At 36.5% G+C, this 17,050-nt stretch overlaps 1 protein-coding gene across 1 annotated transcript in view; it reads left to right on the forward strand.

Moving 5' to 3' along the window:
* Nucleotides 1-2,311, forward strand: part of LOC129758640 (vinculin) — a 78,074-nt gene extending 75,763 nt beyond the window's left edge. The window contains exon 5 of the mRNA XM_055756188.1: nt 773-2,311. Within this exon, the coding sequence (XP_055612163.1) occupies nt 773-880 (108 nt within the window). The 3' untranslated portion in view covers nt 881-2,311. The remainder of the gene's footprint in view (nt 1-772) is intronic.
* The last annotated feature ends 14,739 nt before the right edge of the window (nt 2,312-17,050 follow it).

A 17,050-nucleotide genomic window follows, 5' to 3' on the forward strand; every position in this document is an offset into this window, starting at 1 on the left:
ATGACAAAAATAACAAAAACAGAAATTAAAAATTTACAATAATGACAAAAATGATAAAAATGATAAAAATAACAGAAATGACAAAAAGAAGAAATGATAAAAATTATAAAAATGACAAAAAAAAAAAAAATATCAAAAATACCAAAAATCATTAAGATACAAAAATGACAAAAACGAAAAAAATGACAAAAACGGCATAAAAGTCATTAGGGATAACAATGAAAAAAAAAGGATAAAAATGTCTAATGTGATAAAAATGTCAAAAGTGATAAAAAATTGTAAAAATTATAAATAACAAAAAAATACAATTTTGATAATTTTGATCATCGATCTAAAACTGAATTCTGACATCGAAAGTGGAGATTTGAATTTTAATATTAATCTTAATTTTAATTTTAATCCTTAATCTCAATCGAAATCAGAAATCTGATATCAAAATCTGAAATCTCAATCTGATGTACTAAATCATATCTTAAGTCAGACACATAAATCTAGGTTCTGCATCTGAATCGGAAATCTAAAATTTGATCTTGAATCTGAATTCTGAATCCCTAATTTGAATCTGAAATTTGAATCCGAAGTTGGCATCAGTGAATCTGAAATTTAGTATCGAAATTTTGAATGTTCAATCTTTTATCTGAATAAATTGAATTTAAACTGTGAACCTGTATCTGAAACATAAAATTATAATATTCAGCTCTGACAGTTTTGAAAATTTCAAATTTAAAAGTTGAATGGTCGATTCTCATCAATTTTTTCTCTCTCGCCGTAGGTCAAGGAAACGGTTCGCGCATCTGAGGGTGCCAGCATCAAGATTCGCTCGGACCAGACCAACCATCGGCTTCGTTGGGTACGCCGGCAGCCCTGGTATCAGTACTAAAAAGGATAGGTGAAGCAGATAAATTGAGATTGAGATCGAAGGGAAAAGTCCCCGAAGCAATGCAACAGCCAACCAATCGAAGCACAATCCGCGGATCCGGAATTCGGATCCGACACTCGTTTGCCTTCTCGTTGAAGTGAAATTTACACACTACACCTTAACACGTGTTACACGATACACATGGTCGTCACATAACATTTATAATCAAGGAATTAGGGAAGAATGGAAAGGGAACAACGAGCTAAAATTTTTACTGTGTCTGCCAATCTAGTACTTCGTTTTTTTAGTAGAGGAAAACCGTTGGAAAGCGAAACTGGTTTTTTTTCTCTACAAGGTAGCAGAGATAGATTTTTAAGCATGTTATCGAACGGCGTTTTTTATTTGTATTTATTGATATTTAGTGTACGATTAAGTTTCTATGTTTTTACGTCTATACGAATTCGAATCCTTTTTATAGTCGTTTTTGTCTCCGGAACGGAGACTAAAGTTTAGTTTTTGGAATCTTTAGAAGGTCAGGAAAATTAAACCAGTCATTAGAGAAAAATGTTTTGCAAAAATTTTTGATAAACCCGTCAAAAGCAAGAAATGAAAGTAACAAAAAGTATTGATTGAAAAGAAAAAAACAAGTTTAAAAGCAGAGAAACGCTTCCAAAAACAAAAGTGGTTTCGCTAAACGGAAACTATTTAATAGTGGGGTCAAACCTGGATCGTTGAATCGTGAATAAATTTTATTAGCACAAGCAAAAGAAAATAAATCTAAAATGTTACAAAATTCAATGTAGAAGTTTATCGAATAAGGCAGCAATTGACGGTGAATTGTGAACCGTTTCACAAAAGTAGTGTAAAACAAAAAAAAACAAAATCGTAACAAGTAATCGCAATTTGTATGGATTGAATTCTTAATAACGACAAATGCGGTGTTTGAAAACTAACTAGTTGATAATAATCGATGGTTTTGATTTACGTAACAAGTGCAATAAGATTGTTTCGAATTCGAATGGGAGAAAAGAAAATCTAACAGAAAAACCGATTACTCTTAACATCTACCCAGTAGGAGAAGCATTGTAGGAATTTCTTAACGTTTTGTACACAATCTACATATTAACAGATAAACTTTGAATACACTTTTTCTGTCGGATAGATTTAACCGTTTTCGAAATCTATTATAATTGAGCAGCTAGAATTTCGAACGTCGATATTCAAATACTTACTAAGAGTTTTCCGGTAGTTTATTTGAAGAAAAATAACAACAAAACAAAACAGATACAAAAAGAACAAACCAACCTTATGAGAGGATCCCTGAAACTGACACAAAACAATGATATAACAAACCAGCCAATTGAACTACGTACTACTATTAACGGTAGATTTTTTACAGTGTAAAACAAGTGTTGTAATAACAAGTGCCTATTTACATTATTTGTGAAGTTATGCTTTTTTTTCGGTTTCGTTTATTTCGTATAGAGAAATTCCTTTGTTCGTTTTCTTGTTTTTGATTTTTTTTTCTTCATGGAATGATAAGATCAATTTTTTGTTGTGTCAGGTTCTTACTGACAACTATATTTTAAACTATTTTAGTTGATTTTGAAAGCAGCAGTCGAACACATTTTGCCCGTCAACGAGAATTGCGGAACAAAAAGGAGGAATATTGAAGGAATATTCTCCAGGAAAAGATACTAATTTATCTGTTGCTTATGCTCACAGCACAAATGTATTAACGAGAACCTACAACTTTATAATTTACACCAACGTGCATTTGTGTTACCAGCATAAACAGAACAAATAAAAAAAACAATTCAATCAAGTAAAGCCAGAAGGAAATACAGACAAAGAGATTCCGACAATGTGATAGCTACCATTATTATTATTATTGTATTTTTATTTATGTAACGTAAGATTACAATATCTTTTAAATTGTTACAATGTGGTTGACTTCTTGATGTAGATTACTTAAAACTAATCGTTCCTTGTTCGCTTTTAACTCTATCTTTGTCGTTTTACTCTATGTATTCCTCTAGTAGACCCCTTTTGAACTCTGATTTCTTATTTAAAAGTTTTAAATGAGTTGGAAGATTGTTCCAATTAACAATACCCCGAACGAAAAATGATTTACCATAATATGATGAACTATGAGATGGAATAAGGATATTTCTAGTGCGTGAATTTCTAAGCGGAATGAGCAGGGATTTCAGATAGTGTGGCTTTCCAGAGTTGAGAATTCTATGAATTATCATGCATGATCGGTACTTAAAGAAATTATCGAAAGAACATCCAATAAGAAATTTATGTAAGTGGGAAACTCGAGAAAAACGAGATAAGTTGAAGACATATCGCACACATGAATTCAGAGCAACTCGTAACTTGTGAATAGATCTCTCCGATGCGTTTGAGTGAATGAAATCACTATAAATGAACAAAGGAAAAACGTAGGCCTTGAATAATCTTAGTTTTGTAGAAACATCCAGATGGCTTGTTGTTAAGTTAAGTCTTTTAATAGAGCCATAAATTTTGCAGCATTGAGCATTAACCTGACGATTCCATGAGAGATCGCGGTCGAAAATAACGCCCAGGTTTTCAGCGTAGTCGACAAAATGTATAGCAGTACCATTCATAACAAGTTGTGGATAATTACAGGAGGATTGTTGTCTTCCAAAGAACAAAGCTTTTGTTTTTTAAGGGGTTGATTGGTAAAAGGTTGGCGTTTGACCATCCGAGAAGCTGATTAAGATCATGATTTATTTTATGAAAAAAGTCACTTAAGTTTGAGGTTCGTTTGTCGCAGAAATATATTTGGACATCATCTGCGAAAAGATGCACCGAACAGTACTGTAGAACAGCAGGAAGATCGTTAATGAAAAGCAATGTACTTTTGCGTTACTATTGGAAAAGTTAATTCGATTTTCGTTGGATAAGAGCATCTTAACATGAAGAAGGATATGAACCTTATAAAATCAAATTCGTTAAATTTAGTAAATTGCTCTTTGATTTTTCTATTAATCAAAGCTATTAGCTAAATATTATGTTTGAACTGCATAATTTTCAATCGATTTTGTTACGGTCATTCTATTAGAATTTTGCATTTTATTTTTATTATATTCTTTAAGTTCATTGCGTTTAGAATGCCGTTAATATCTATAAGTTTTGCTAGCATCCTCTTTTTGTTTTCCCTCTATGATATTAGTTTAAATGATTTTGGGTAGTCCTCCCGTAAACGATATCTCTACAATAATACCTCTAGCCGTTCTTAATGCGGCTATGAGCAACGATTTGCTAAATGTATGCCACATTAATGTTCAAAGTATTTGTGCTCGCCAAATGACTAAATTTCAAGAGCTGAAGCAGATTATAACACAGAGTAAAACTGACATCGTGTGCATGACCGAATCGTGGTTAGATGAGTCAGTTAGCAATTCGCTCATTACATTGGATGGTTTTCATATACTTCGAAACGATCGTAATCGACATGGAGGAGGCATACTTGTATACATTAAGCGAGATCTAAACTTTAAAATGCTTTCTAAATCTTTCTATCCAAATGAAGCAGGGATTAATGGTACCGAGTTCATTATTTTTGAGATAACTATAGATACTGATAAAGTTTTGTTCGGTGTATACTATAATCCTCCTCGAACTGACTGTGCTGAACTGATTATCAATCATTACGAATCTTTTGCTCTCAACTACGATCATTCTTTTCTTATTGGGGATTTCAATGCAGACTTTTTGAAAAATACTGCACCTATTCAACGGTTTCGTGACTCCTTACAATTATTATCTTTCGAATGTATAGGTTCGGAACCTACGTTTTTTCATATCAGTGGTTGTTCACAGCTTGATTTGTTATTGACTAATTCTCCAAACTCGGTTCACAAATTCAATCAGATATCTGTCCCTGGAATATCTCGACACGATATGATTTTCTTCACTCTGAAGTATACGCGTGAAAATAATACAACGGGATACTGGTATCGGGATTACAAAAGTTATGACAGTGATAGCCTTAATATTGCTCTTCAAAACATGTATTTCGGTAGATTGTTGAGCATAAACAATCCTGATATTATCGTAAGTATTCTCAATAAAAATCTGGTAGAAATTCACGAGACCTTTTTTCCCTTCAAGTTTCGGAAATTTAATAGTAAAACTTGGTTTAATAATGATATTAAAATAGCTATGACACATCGCGATATTGCTTACCGGACCTGGAAACGAAACAAAACCTCAGAAAACCATGTCTCATTCAAGCAATTAAGAAATAGAGTCAACACACTAATTCGCAAAGCCAAAATTCATTATGATAAACAGCGAATCGATTTTAATCTACCACCAAAAGCTCTTTGGAAAAATATCAAAAGTTTAGGTTTGTCCAGAAAATCCGTAGACGATCAACATAGTAGCTTCTCTCCAGATGAAATCAATAAATATTTTTCTTCTAATTTTATAAATTGTACCAACACCTTTATACCTCCAACTAGTTTGAATAGTTTTGGATTTAGATCAGTTCAAGAATATGAGATTATTAATTCAATATTTTCTATAAAATCTAACGCCACTGGTCTCGACAATCTTCCGATAAAACTAATACAAATTGTTCTTCCTCAAATTTTGGCAGTTTTGAAACACCTTTTTAACACTATTATTAAATCCTCGAAATTTCCTGATGAATGGAAACTTTCAAAAATTGTACCTATACCAAAGAAAGCAAAATCTTGCGCCATTTCTAATTTACGACCGGTTAGTATTTTGTGTTCGCTATCGAAAGTTTTCGAAAAATTAATAAAAGAACAAATCTCAGAATACATAAATGACAATGATTTTCTGCACGAATTTCAATCTGGTTTTCGTAAAAATCACAGTACTGAGACAGCTCTGATTAAAGTGCACGATGATATAGCCAAATGTGTGGACAGAAAAGGAGTTGCTATATTACTTTTGATTGACTTTGCAAAGGCATTTGATAGGGTATCACATACTGGATTATATAACAAACTTATAAATCGTTTTTCTTTTGGTGCATCAGCTGCTAATCTAATCAAATCGTATCTGATTCTAAGGAAGCAAGCCGTACTTTTCGATGGTTCTATGTCGAACTTTGAGAATATTCAATCTGGTGTCCCGCAAGGTTCCGTGTTAGGACCTATTTTATTTTCTTTATTTATAAATGATCTACCTAACGTTTTGGAATATTGTACCCCACATCTTTTTGCTGACGATGTTCAACTTTATTTTTGCAATTACGGTCAATATAACGCTTTTGAAGTTGCACATAAAATAAACAATGATTTATGCAAACTTCATTGTTGGTCGTCTAGGAATCGATTACCAATAAACTCTTCAAAAACTCAAGCTTTATTTATTTCTCGTCCTAAAAGTACGCTGGAACCTCCCGAATTATTCCTAAATAATGAAAAACTTGAGTTTTTAGACAGAATAAATAGTCTAGGTGTTATTTTTGATAATAACCTCAATTGGGGCATGCACATCCGATATCAGTGCTCAAAAATATACGCATCATTGAAACTGCTAAATATTAACACAAGGCACTTAGATATACAATCAAAGATCAAACTATTTAAAACTTTCGTTCTCCCTCACTTTATGTATGGTGGATTTATCACTTCTAATGCTCAAATCAGTTTTATAGATCGACTTAAAGTTGCATTGAATGCCTGCGTACGGTACGTGTTCAGACTTTCACGATTTTCTAGAGTAAAACATCTCCAAAAATTTCTTCTTGGATGTGATTTCAAAAACTTTTTTGGTTATCGATCGTGTACGGTAATGCACAGCATTATTATGAGTAAAAAACCTTCTTATTTATACTCGATGCTCATTCCATTACGAAGTTCACGTACTAATAGTTTCATAATACCAACTCATAATTCTTCTTACTATAGTAATTCGTTCATTGTAAGAGGTATCGTTTATTGGAATCAATTACCTTTGGAAATTAAAAATATTTTAAATAAAAAGGGATTCAGGGAGAGTTTGTTGGCAAAACTTAATAGCATAAGTAATTAAAACGTAAACATTAAAATGAAATAGTTAATGAAAACGGTAACCTTCAGAAACATTGTTAGTTTGTAAATTTATTATTCAAGTGAAAATACCATATTGTAGCGAGTTAGAAGATCCAAGATCTTATGTTACATGATTAAAAATAAATAAATGAAATGAAATGAAATGAAAAGCGAAAAGAATAGAGGTCCCAAAATTGATCCCTGAGGAACTCCTGATTCGATTGGAGCAAGCTCAGAATAGCAACCATCAAATAAAACAGTTTGATGACGACCTTGTAGATATGAACGCACTAAATCAACTGCTGATCTTGAAAAATTATATTTAGATATTAACTTATTTATGAATTTAGCATGTGATACACGGTCGAAAGCTTTGGCAAAGTCTATCATAAGAAGTACAACTATTCCTTTGTTATCTAAGGCATAGGCAATATCGTTATGAACCTTCATCAACGCAGTTTCAGTACTGTGAGAAGAACGAAAACCCGATTGAAATTCATATAAAATGTTATTTTGATTTAGAAATTCTGTTATTTGACATTTGATAATTTTTTCGAAAATTTTTGAAATTGTACTTAAAAAGTGATTAAAAGTGATCGTTTTGAAAATTCGTGGATATAAGCTTTATAAATTCTAGGATTTCAGAAAACAATCATGCAGATCACAACATCAAAGCTCAAATGACCTTCCAAAAGTTGCTGGGCATCGTATTGCAGCCGTTTACAAAAATCATCGACGGATAGCAACTTCAACTTTCTTTATCGCGAAAGCGAGCCAGCGTACTTAGTTTTTCCGGCCCTGAGTAAGTCTGTAACGACAAGACACTCTAGATTGCACTTACAGCCAAGTATTCATAGAATTGGATTTTCGAGAGATTTGTCGATTTTAACCACATCTATAAGGTTCTGTAATATCGGCGTCTATACCGGGACGCATCGAACTAGGCACTTAGGAAAACTCGGAGCGACTCTGTCGTGCAGCTTCCAGTCAGCGTTCCGGCTCTAAGATCGATGGTAGCAATGAGGTTCTCCAGCCTACATGCTCAAGCAAGAACTTCATCACAAACATTATTCTTGTGTGTGATTGTAATCATCTAGCTGCGCCAGCAAGAACTTCAGCTGCCCTTCTTCGCACCACGAGAAAATCGCTTCTTTTACTGGATCCTCAGCACCGGGGCGCAACGTAATGACCCTTACATAGATCCACTTTTCCCATAAAAGACACCGAAAAATAGGAAGAAGGCAACAATGTGAACTAACTTTGAAATCTTTGACCTGTAGCCACAAAATTCTCGAGCATTTCTGTTATGGAACACAGTTAGCCAGCACTACTTCATAAACCCTCTTGATAGTTTAGTTTTCGCGTTACCAAAATGCGACTAAGTATCGCCCATAACGTAAAGCTCTAAATTAGCGGGAACTACAAACGCACTACTACCAGAAAAAGCAATAGCCAAATTTATAAACCTTTGTTCTAAGAGTCAGCCATCAGAAACCACTGGACAGTCCACTAAAGATCGGAGTCAGAAGAGGTCACCATAAGATTAGTTTCATTAAATACAGATAAAAAATTTGTCTAACTACCGGTACTTCCGAGATAAAAAGTTGTGTCAAATATTTATTTATTTATTTGGAGACTGTATGACCGTGAAGTCATACAGTCTTAAAATCTTAAAATTAAAAATTAACCTAAGTAACAGGTACAATGTTTAAATTTAAAATTGAGTTAAATCACGGATCGAACGTTTAAACATCGAATTTGATACGTTCACGCAGAGAAAACTTGGATTTTGATACAAAACAAAACTGACTTTGATTCAAAACATTCAGTTTTTTGAATCAAAATCCTGTTTTCTTTGAATCAATGAATTATCGTTCTGATTCAAATGAATAATTTTTGAAAGAAAGAATTAATTTTTTGAACTGAAAAATTTTGGACTTTGATTTTAAACAAATTCTTTGATTCAAAAGCAATTTTTTCAATTGCACATTTCGTTAAAAACAAAGTAAATTTTCTTTCAACCAAAGAAAATTGTTTTCAACAGAAAGGAATAATTTCTTTGAATTAAAATTTTAAACTTAGAAGATATTTTGGATTGAGAAAGAACCGAATTTCGAATAAAGTTCGTCCGGTTGTGTTGAAAATCAAAACTAGTGAATCAGAGATAGCTTTAGGAGGATTCAGGATGAAGGATGGTAAGTGTGTGTTAATCCATTCATCAAAAAGTGAATGTTTAAGATTTTATATAAACTCTTGCATTCTTACAGGACCACGGCAGATTCCGCCCCAAATCCAGCGGTCTGATTATCTTTGGCCCAATCTTCAGCGGTAATCACCAGTTGGATGACCACTAAAGTAGCAACCGGAGCGGGCTTCCGGAAGTCTATTGAGCGGCCCAAGAAGAATGCCCTCAGGCCAAAATTAGGATCAAAATTATAGTAAACCAGTGTTAGTGTTAATTTTGTGAATAAAAATGAATTTAAAATGTAAATTCTTTCTTTTTATTATTCAAAATTCCTAATAGGAACTTCGGGACAACAGATAATATTTCTTCCAATTGGAATAAAAGGAAAATGGTTCAATGAACCAATCCTTTTAAATCTAAATCTAAATTACATTGTAGCAAACGAGAACAACTTTGCACCAAATGGAACTGTTTTTTGTTTCAAAGCATTAATATTTTGATTCAAAGATTTTTCAAAAGAAAAATTCTTTGAAACAAAGGAAAATGCCTTTGAATCAAAGGAATTTTTATTTATCCCAAAATCAAAGGAAAAAATCCTTTGTTTTTGCGGCACTTTCCTTTGAAATGAAAAATCTTTTCGCTGCGTGTTTGAGTCGAAAAGGTGGGAAACTTCGTTGAAAGCATGACAGCATCGATGTAGTGGATGATTTTGGCCAAAACTCGTTCTGTTTCTTGGTAATCAGAGAAAATTTTGATTGCGCAGTTGTCGAGCTGGAGCGTGCAGATTAAGAGAAAACAGCAATTGCGGGCAATCAATAACGTTTGTTAAGATGTAGTACACAAAGATCCGTTTCAGGTACGTCCTCCTTTGACTCAAAGACGTCAGTGACAGAAAACCATATCTCTCGTAATAAGGTGGTAAAAGTACAGAATCTTACCAGGGCAATCTTCTTAATGCATAGCGGAGAATTTTTTTTCTGGACCTACGCTATCCTTTCGATTTGAACGGATTGGTAATGTGCCCAAACCCTGTAAATAAACACATCCATACACATATACGTCCACTATCGAGTCAATGACTCTGTAAATTTTTAGGTCATCGGCGTACAGTAGTTTAGTCGAGTTGAGGTAGGTATCTATGTCGTTTGTAAAAAACACAAAGATAAGCGGCCCTAGGTGACTACCTTGTGGAACACCAGACGGCATGTCGATTTCTGTAGAGTGTGTTCCTCGGATGTTTATGTAACCTTGGCGTTTTACCAGGTAGGAATGCAGCCATTTTATTATCCATGAAGGAAAACCGTAACGTTCGAGCTTTGTTATTGCTATGCTTTGTTATACAAAGAATATGCAGTCTAACTTCACCGCAATCCAGGTCACGGGAACTACGTCACGAAAATCATGGTCAAGGAAATCCACGGTACAGATTACACCCCATCGCTCTGCGTCATCATCGGACTTATGGTGTTCCCCAAGAATTCGATTCGTTGATTGTTCGATCAACGATCGGGATCGCTGAAGCTGCCTCCAAGCTAAAAACTTCTTTTCTACTGGCCCAGCTTTTTCCGGGAACTTATTACTTTATGGCATTCTTCCCTACAACTGAACTGACTCAGATGGGATACCCGCTTCTTTTCTGAAACGTTCTATGGCTTTTATGTTGACTCCTGTTAGGCTTATCTTCCAAGCAATTGCGCTTCCTGGGTTTTGGATCACATTTTCCTGTCTTGCAGGCTTAATTTTTCTAGCGATCAGCATAGATTTATGCCAAAACCCTCAACATCAACTAACTTGTTAACCTTCAGTTCTTATGTGCTTGAAAGTTTTGCAAAGAAATCACAAACTGACGCCACATATACTGATCTGTCGAAAAGGTTCACCTTGACGAAAAGGTTAACCTTGACGTCGAAAAGCTCGGATGTTTAGGATTTTGTGGATCTCTACTTGGTTGGTCCAGCAGTATCTTAACTGGACGTAAATTGACTGTTTCTCCAGCCTGTTCTCAGCTTCCTCCGGTGTATCTCAGGGACGTCATCTAGGACCAACAGTATTACTGATCTATTTCAACGACGCGTTTTAGTTTCTGGATTGAATGGAGCAAACGTATGCCGACGACGTGAAATTGTTCTATTCCATGAATGGCCCCGAAGATTTGAATTTTCAACAGAGACAGTCTGACCTTATCTCCTCCTGATGTTATGCAGCTGCCTAATTTTACCCGCAAACGGGTTTATTTTCTTGGAAACGATGCAATCTAAGGATGGATTACAAGACTCAAAACCAACTACATTATTGACTAAACCTCCAGAAACCTGGGTCTTTTTTTCGAATGACGGAAGACTTGAGGGACTTTATTAACATTGATACACTGAAGGCACGCAGGACCACCACTGCGTCTCAAATCTGCTTTTATCAAGAATCGACTCTCCCACTCTGTTAGGATCGCCTTTTCAGCGAACGACCTCGAGGTCGGGTTTGAGGTGTTCCTCTCCGCCAGAATACTAACATAACTAACACATCACTACGATTTATACAAAAACTGTGACAATTTGAGCTACAGGAGGTATACTGGAAGAGCTCCGCAGTACGTGCTTTCCAAGATGGTCATAGTAGAGCTTCGGCAACACACGAGCTTGGAATAGTTTTGTAGGGATGGGAAAAATGTAGAAGCGCGTGATCGGATGGTGGCTTATCGATCCACGAATATGCCGGTTGATGATAAAGGGCAGGTTCTTCAACATCAGCACCATCAACGTGCACAGCCCTCACCTTGGAAGTACCGCTGCCCAAAACATGATATCAATATCGTCATCGGGGATTTCAACGCCCAGGTCAGCCAGGAGGAGGAATTTAAACCGACAATTGGTAGGTTCTTCGCGCACCAGCCGACCACCGAAAACGGCCTCAGACTCATCGATTCCACCGCCTCTAAACGAATGGCCGTACGTAAAGGATGTCCACGATGAAACTGTCACACACAAAATTAATTCGCAAAATTCGGGTTTTCATCCGATTGCCATAAAATTTTCAGGGATTGAAAATAACTATTAAACTTCATTTTACCATTTTACTCGTATTTTATATGCAGTCCATACGCAAATGCTCGTTCCTTGGCGTTAACCCCGACCATAAGATTGTGCACAACCTGTGAATCAACCGTTTCTTGCATGTTAACCCATACTTTCTTCAGTTACTCGACTGGCTTCACTACCTTAGGTCGTTTAAAAAGGTGCTGCTTCATAATCACCCAGTACTGGCGCGGAGCTCCGGAGTTTTGGAGGGTTGAACATTTTCGGCACGAAATTGACCTTATTGTCCGCATACCACTTCAGCACGTCCTTGGAGTAGTGGCACGAGATCATATCCGGCCAGAAGAATGTTTGGCCTTCAGGATAGTAAGCAGCTGCTTCTGGAGGCACCCTTTCATGTACACCTGTCCGTTCAACGTGTCCTGGGTCACGAAAGGTGCACTCCGCTTCCCGCACTTGCAGATGGCTTGCCAAACCAGGAATATCAGGGATACGATAATTCGGACAACTTATCCTTGGCCGTGAATAACAGGTTGCCGGGGATCTGTTTGAAATCGGCCTTCACATATGTTTCGTCGTCCATGATGCAGCAAACAACTTTCGTCAGCTTATTTAGGTAAATACAACTTCCTGGCACGGGCTTTGGCGGACTTGTTCTGCTTTTCGTCGCGATTAGGGACCTTTTATACCTTGAACGTTCGAAGCCCAGTCTTTGTTTTGGCCTTCTGGACGAAACTTCGGTTAAGGTGCAGCTTCTTAGCCACATCTCGAACGGAGGCGTTCGGGTTTCGGTCGATAGCCCAACTACGCGGTTGTGATTTTTGGTGTTGTACGGAATACTTTTTCCTCACTTCTGGGCTTCCGATCGGTTAATCGTTCCTCGAACCGCTTAATCACTCACGACACCGTGGAATTCGCGATTCCCCAACACGTTTTATCGATGGAACGATTCGAGAGATCCTTTTTCTCGTGATGAATGCGCAAGATTTTATCACGCACGAGCTGTTCTTTCGACTCAATTTCCGCGAGTTTTTATCACAGGACTTACAAACTACCAGGATGTAAACAATGCACTATGAACTAAATCCTCCCAAATTTTCTCTAAATTCTACCTAACGGTCGAAAAGTAAGAGCAATTTCATTGTGTGGCAATTTCATCGTGGACACCCTTTAGTACCTTTTTCCAGCACCGCCTTCCACACAAGTGCATCTGGAGATCACCGTACCAAACGCAATCACAAATTGACCACGTTTTGATAGACAGCCGGCACTTCTTGGACATCATCGATGTCAGATCCTGTCGAGGCGCCAACATCGAGCCTGACCACGATCTGATGATGGTGAAAATGCACCCAAAAAAAAAAACTCTCCGTAGTGAGCAATATTCAAAACCGACGCCTACCTTGGTGAAATATTGCACGACTGAAGCAACCTGTGGTCGCAACAGACTACGCGCAACCGCTTGAAGCAGCGCTGCTGGCCATCAAGGCAGCTATCAACAGCGTTGCGAAGAACGTCATCGGGCATGTGGAACGAACTCGACTGAACGACTCGAGTCGGAGTAGGAGGGTGATGAACGAAGATAACGCTGTTCGGGCGGTAGTAGTGCTAAGAACACCCGTCGAAACTAAGAAAACCACCGACTGCGGAAGAGGCAGCATTTTCCAGGAAAAAAGTGCCATCTGGAGGAGGAGAAGCTCGAGGAGCTGGAGTAGCTGCATCGTTCCCAAGAAACACGGAAGTTCTATCAGAAACTCAACGCATCCCGCAAAGGCTTCGTGCCGCAAGCCGAATGTGCCGGGATAAGGACAGTGGCAACCTAACGGACAATCGTGTGGTAGACGAGCCATTCCCAACGATGAGTGAAATTGAGGAAGCCATTCGACGAGCGGTGGGCGAAATGCGGGCAAGATTTGCAACAGATCCAGTCAATTTATCTGCTTCGCCAACGACATTGATATAGCCGTTAGATCATCTGTGGCGTTGTAGAACATCTACCGTTAACTGAAACGCGAAGCAGGAAGGAGTGGATTGATAATTAATACGTCCAAGACGAAGTATATGCTGGCCTGCGGATCCGAGACCAACCGAATTCGCTTGTCCAGTAATAACTTGGACACGATTGACGGCGACGACTTGGAGAAAGTCGAAGACTTTGTCTATCTTGGCTCACTGGTGATGACACCAGCCGTGAGATCCGTTGGCGAATGATCAGCGGAAGTTGCGCCCACTCTGAACTCCACAACCAACTGCGGTCGAAAAAGCTTAGTCCTCGCATGAAGTGTTTCCTGTACATGACGCTCATTAGACCGATTGTCTCTACGGGCACGATGCATGGATATTGCTCGAGGAGGACCTGTGTACATATGGAGTTTTCGAGCGCCGAGTGTTAAGAACCATCTCCAGAAGGTGGTGAAGGCTGGAAGGATACGCCGGGCAGGACACGTTGCAAGAATGCCGGACGACTGTCCTGCAAAACAGGTGTTCGCTACGAATCCGGTAGGAACGAGACGAGCAGGGGCACAACGAGCGAGGTGGTTAGACCAAGTGGAGCGTGATCTGGCGAAAGTGGGATGTCCGAGGAATTGGAGAACGGTTCCCAAGGACCGAGTGAATTTTAGGAATTATGTTCATCAGGTTATGTCGTGAGACGGAATACTAAGAATATAAAAAGTAAATAACACTCCTGTATGGGTTCGAATGATGGTTGTTTTTTGTGTTGATATCTTTTCATTCATATATATTTTTTAAATTTAGTTCGAATTCCATTATTTAGCGTCGAAAGTTGGTATTTTTATCATTATTTTTGGCTACAACTGAATTAAACAGAAGCAAAAAATAAACCTCAAATATTCAACTGTTTAAAACAGAAAAAAAGAATCAATTACAGTGAATCAACAGTATTAGACAAATGAAACAATTCATAGTTATACTTATCGTCCTTAAATAGTTTATATTTACTCATACTTCTAACTAAACTTAACCTAAAACATTGTTACATTGCCTACCCGCAACTAACGTAAATCCTCATGATAGATGGAAGCTTTATAGGAACAGGAATCGAGATTGTTAGGGTCAGGAGCACACTTTTTTAGACACAAGATCAACCTGTTTTCCTAGACACTAAAGTTAAAAAATTTGTGAAATAAACGTCTTTTTCTAGGCATTCAATCATTGTGATAGTTGAGAGCCAACCAAACGATTAAATCTTTAAATTTTTTCACCACTTCGAAAGCCTAAAATGCATAGTTTCAGGAGCTGAACTATCACGGATAGGAGCGCCATCACGTTGATTCCAGGAAACAGGGCGATCCTTTCGATGTGGTACAGCACCAGACCCACCTGGACGGCCGCCATTTGAGACCGAGAGGACGAAAGAAGAGTCTTGGCCGCCCCAACGGTGCAACGGATATTGAAGGCCTTCAACTCCACGCGGGCTTCCGGCGTCGGCAGCAAAGCATCTCGGATGAACATCAGGGCCATTCCGGTGGCCGCGACCGACGATAGCTGCAGCAGACGCTGACCAATTTCGGTGGACATTGCTGCTGCGGGCCTTCTTGGAATTGATTAATCCGGGCTTGAAGATTGATTGATGACTGACTGACTGGCGCTTCGAATGATAGACGATTGATGAATGCGGTTTAAAGTTTGTTTGCGTTGGAGGTTCCTTCTAGCTTGGGAATTGGCTTAACCGTCCAGACTGCGATTAGATAAAATTCGAATTATTTATCTAACGTCGTCGATATCTTGTGAACTTGTGCGTGTTTACAAAAATGGGACTTACCTATTAACAGTGAAGGCTCCCCAAGAGTTAATCGGTTTGATAACATTCAGGAAATTTGACGGAAAGCTACCAGAAAATAAGAAGAACGAATTAAAATGTCAAAAATTTCAAACAATACAAAACTAACAAAAATGACAAAAATGACAAAAATGACAAAAATGACAAAAATGACAAAAATGACAAAAATGACAAAAATGACAAAAATGACAAAAATGACAAAAATGACAAAAATGACAAAAATGACAAAAATGACAAAAATGACAAAAATGACAAAAATGACAAAAATGACAAAAATGACAAAAATGACAAAAATGACAAAAATGACAAAAATGACAAAAATGACAAAAATGACAAAAATGACAAAAATGACAAAAATGACAAAAATGACAAAAATGACAAAAATGACAAAAATGACAAAAATGACAAAAATGACAAAAATGACAAAAATGACAAAAATGACAAAAATGACAAAAATGACAAAAATGACAAAAATGACAAAAATGACAAAAATGACAAAAATGACAAAAATGACAAAAATGACAAAAATGACAAAAATGACAAAAATGACAAAAATGACAAAAATGACAAAAATGACAAAAATGACAAAAATGACAAAAATGACAAAAATGACAAAAATGACAAAAATGACAAAAATGACAAAAATGACAAAAATGACAAAAATGACAAAAATGACAAAAATGACAAAAATGACAAAAATGACAAAAATGACAAAAATGACAAAAATGACAAAAGTGACAAAAATATCAAAAATAACAAAAATTACAAAAATTACTAAAATTACAAAAATTACAAAAATTACAAAAATTACAAAAATTACAATAATTACAAAAATTACAAAAATTACAAAAATTACAAAAATTACAAAAATTACGAAAATTACGAAAATGACAAAAATGACATAAATAACAAAATGTGTCATTTTTGTCATTTTTGTCATTTTTGTCATTTTTGTCATTTTTGTCATTTTTGTCATTTTTGTCATTTTTGTCATTTTTGTCATTTTTGTCATTTTTGTCATTTTTGTCATTTTTGTCATTTTTGTAATTTTTGTCATTTTTGTTATTTTTGATATTTTTGTCACTTTTGTCATTTTTGTCATTTTTGTCATTTTTGTCATTTTTGTCATTTTTG

The sequence above is a fragment of the Uranotaenia lowii genome, chromosome 3 (genome assembly GCF_029784155.1).
Source record: "Uranotaenia lowii strain MFRU-FL chromosome 3, ASM2978415v1, whole genome shotgun sequence".
NCBI lineage: Eukaryota > Metazoa > Arthropoda > Insecta > Diptera > Culicidae > Uranotaenia > Uranotaenia lowii.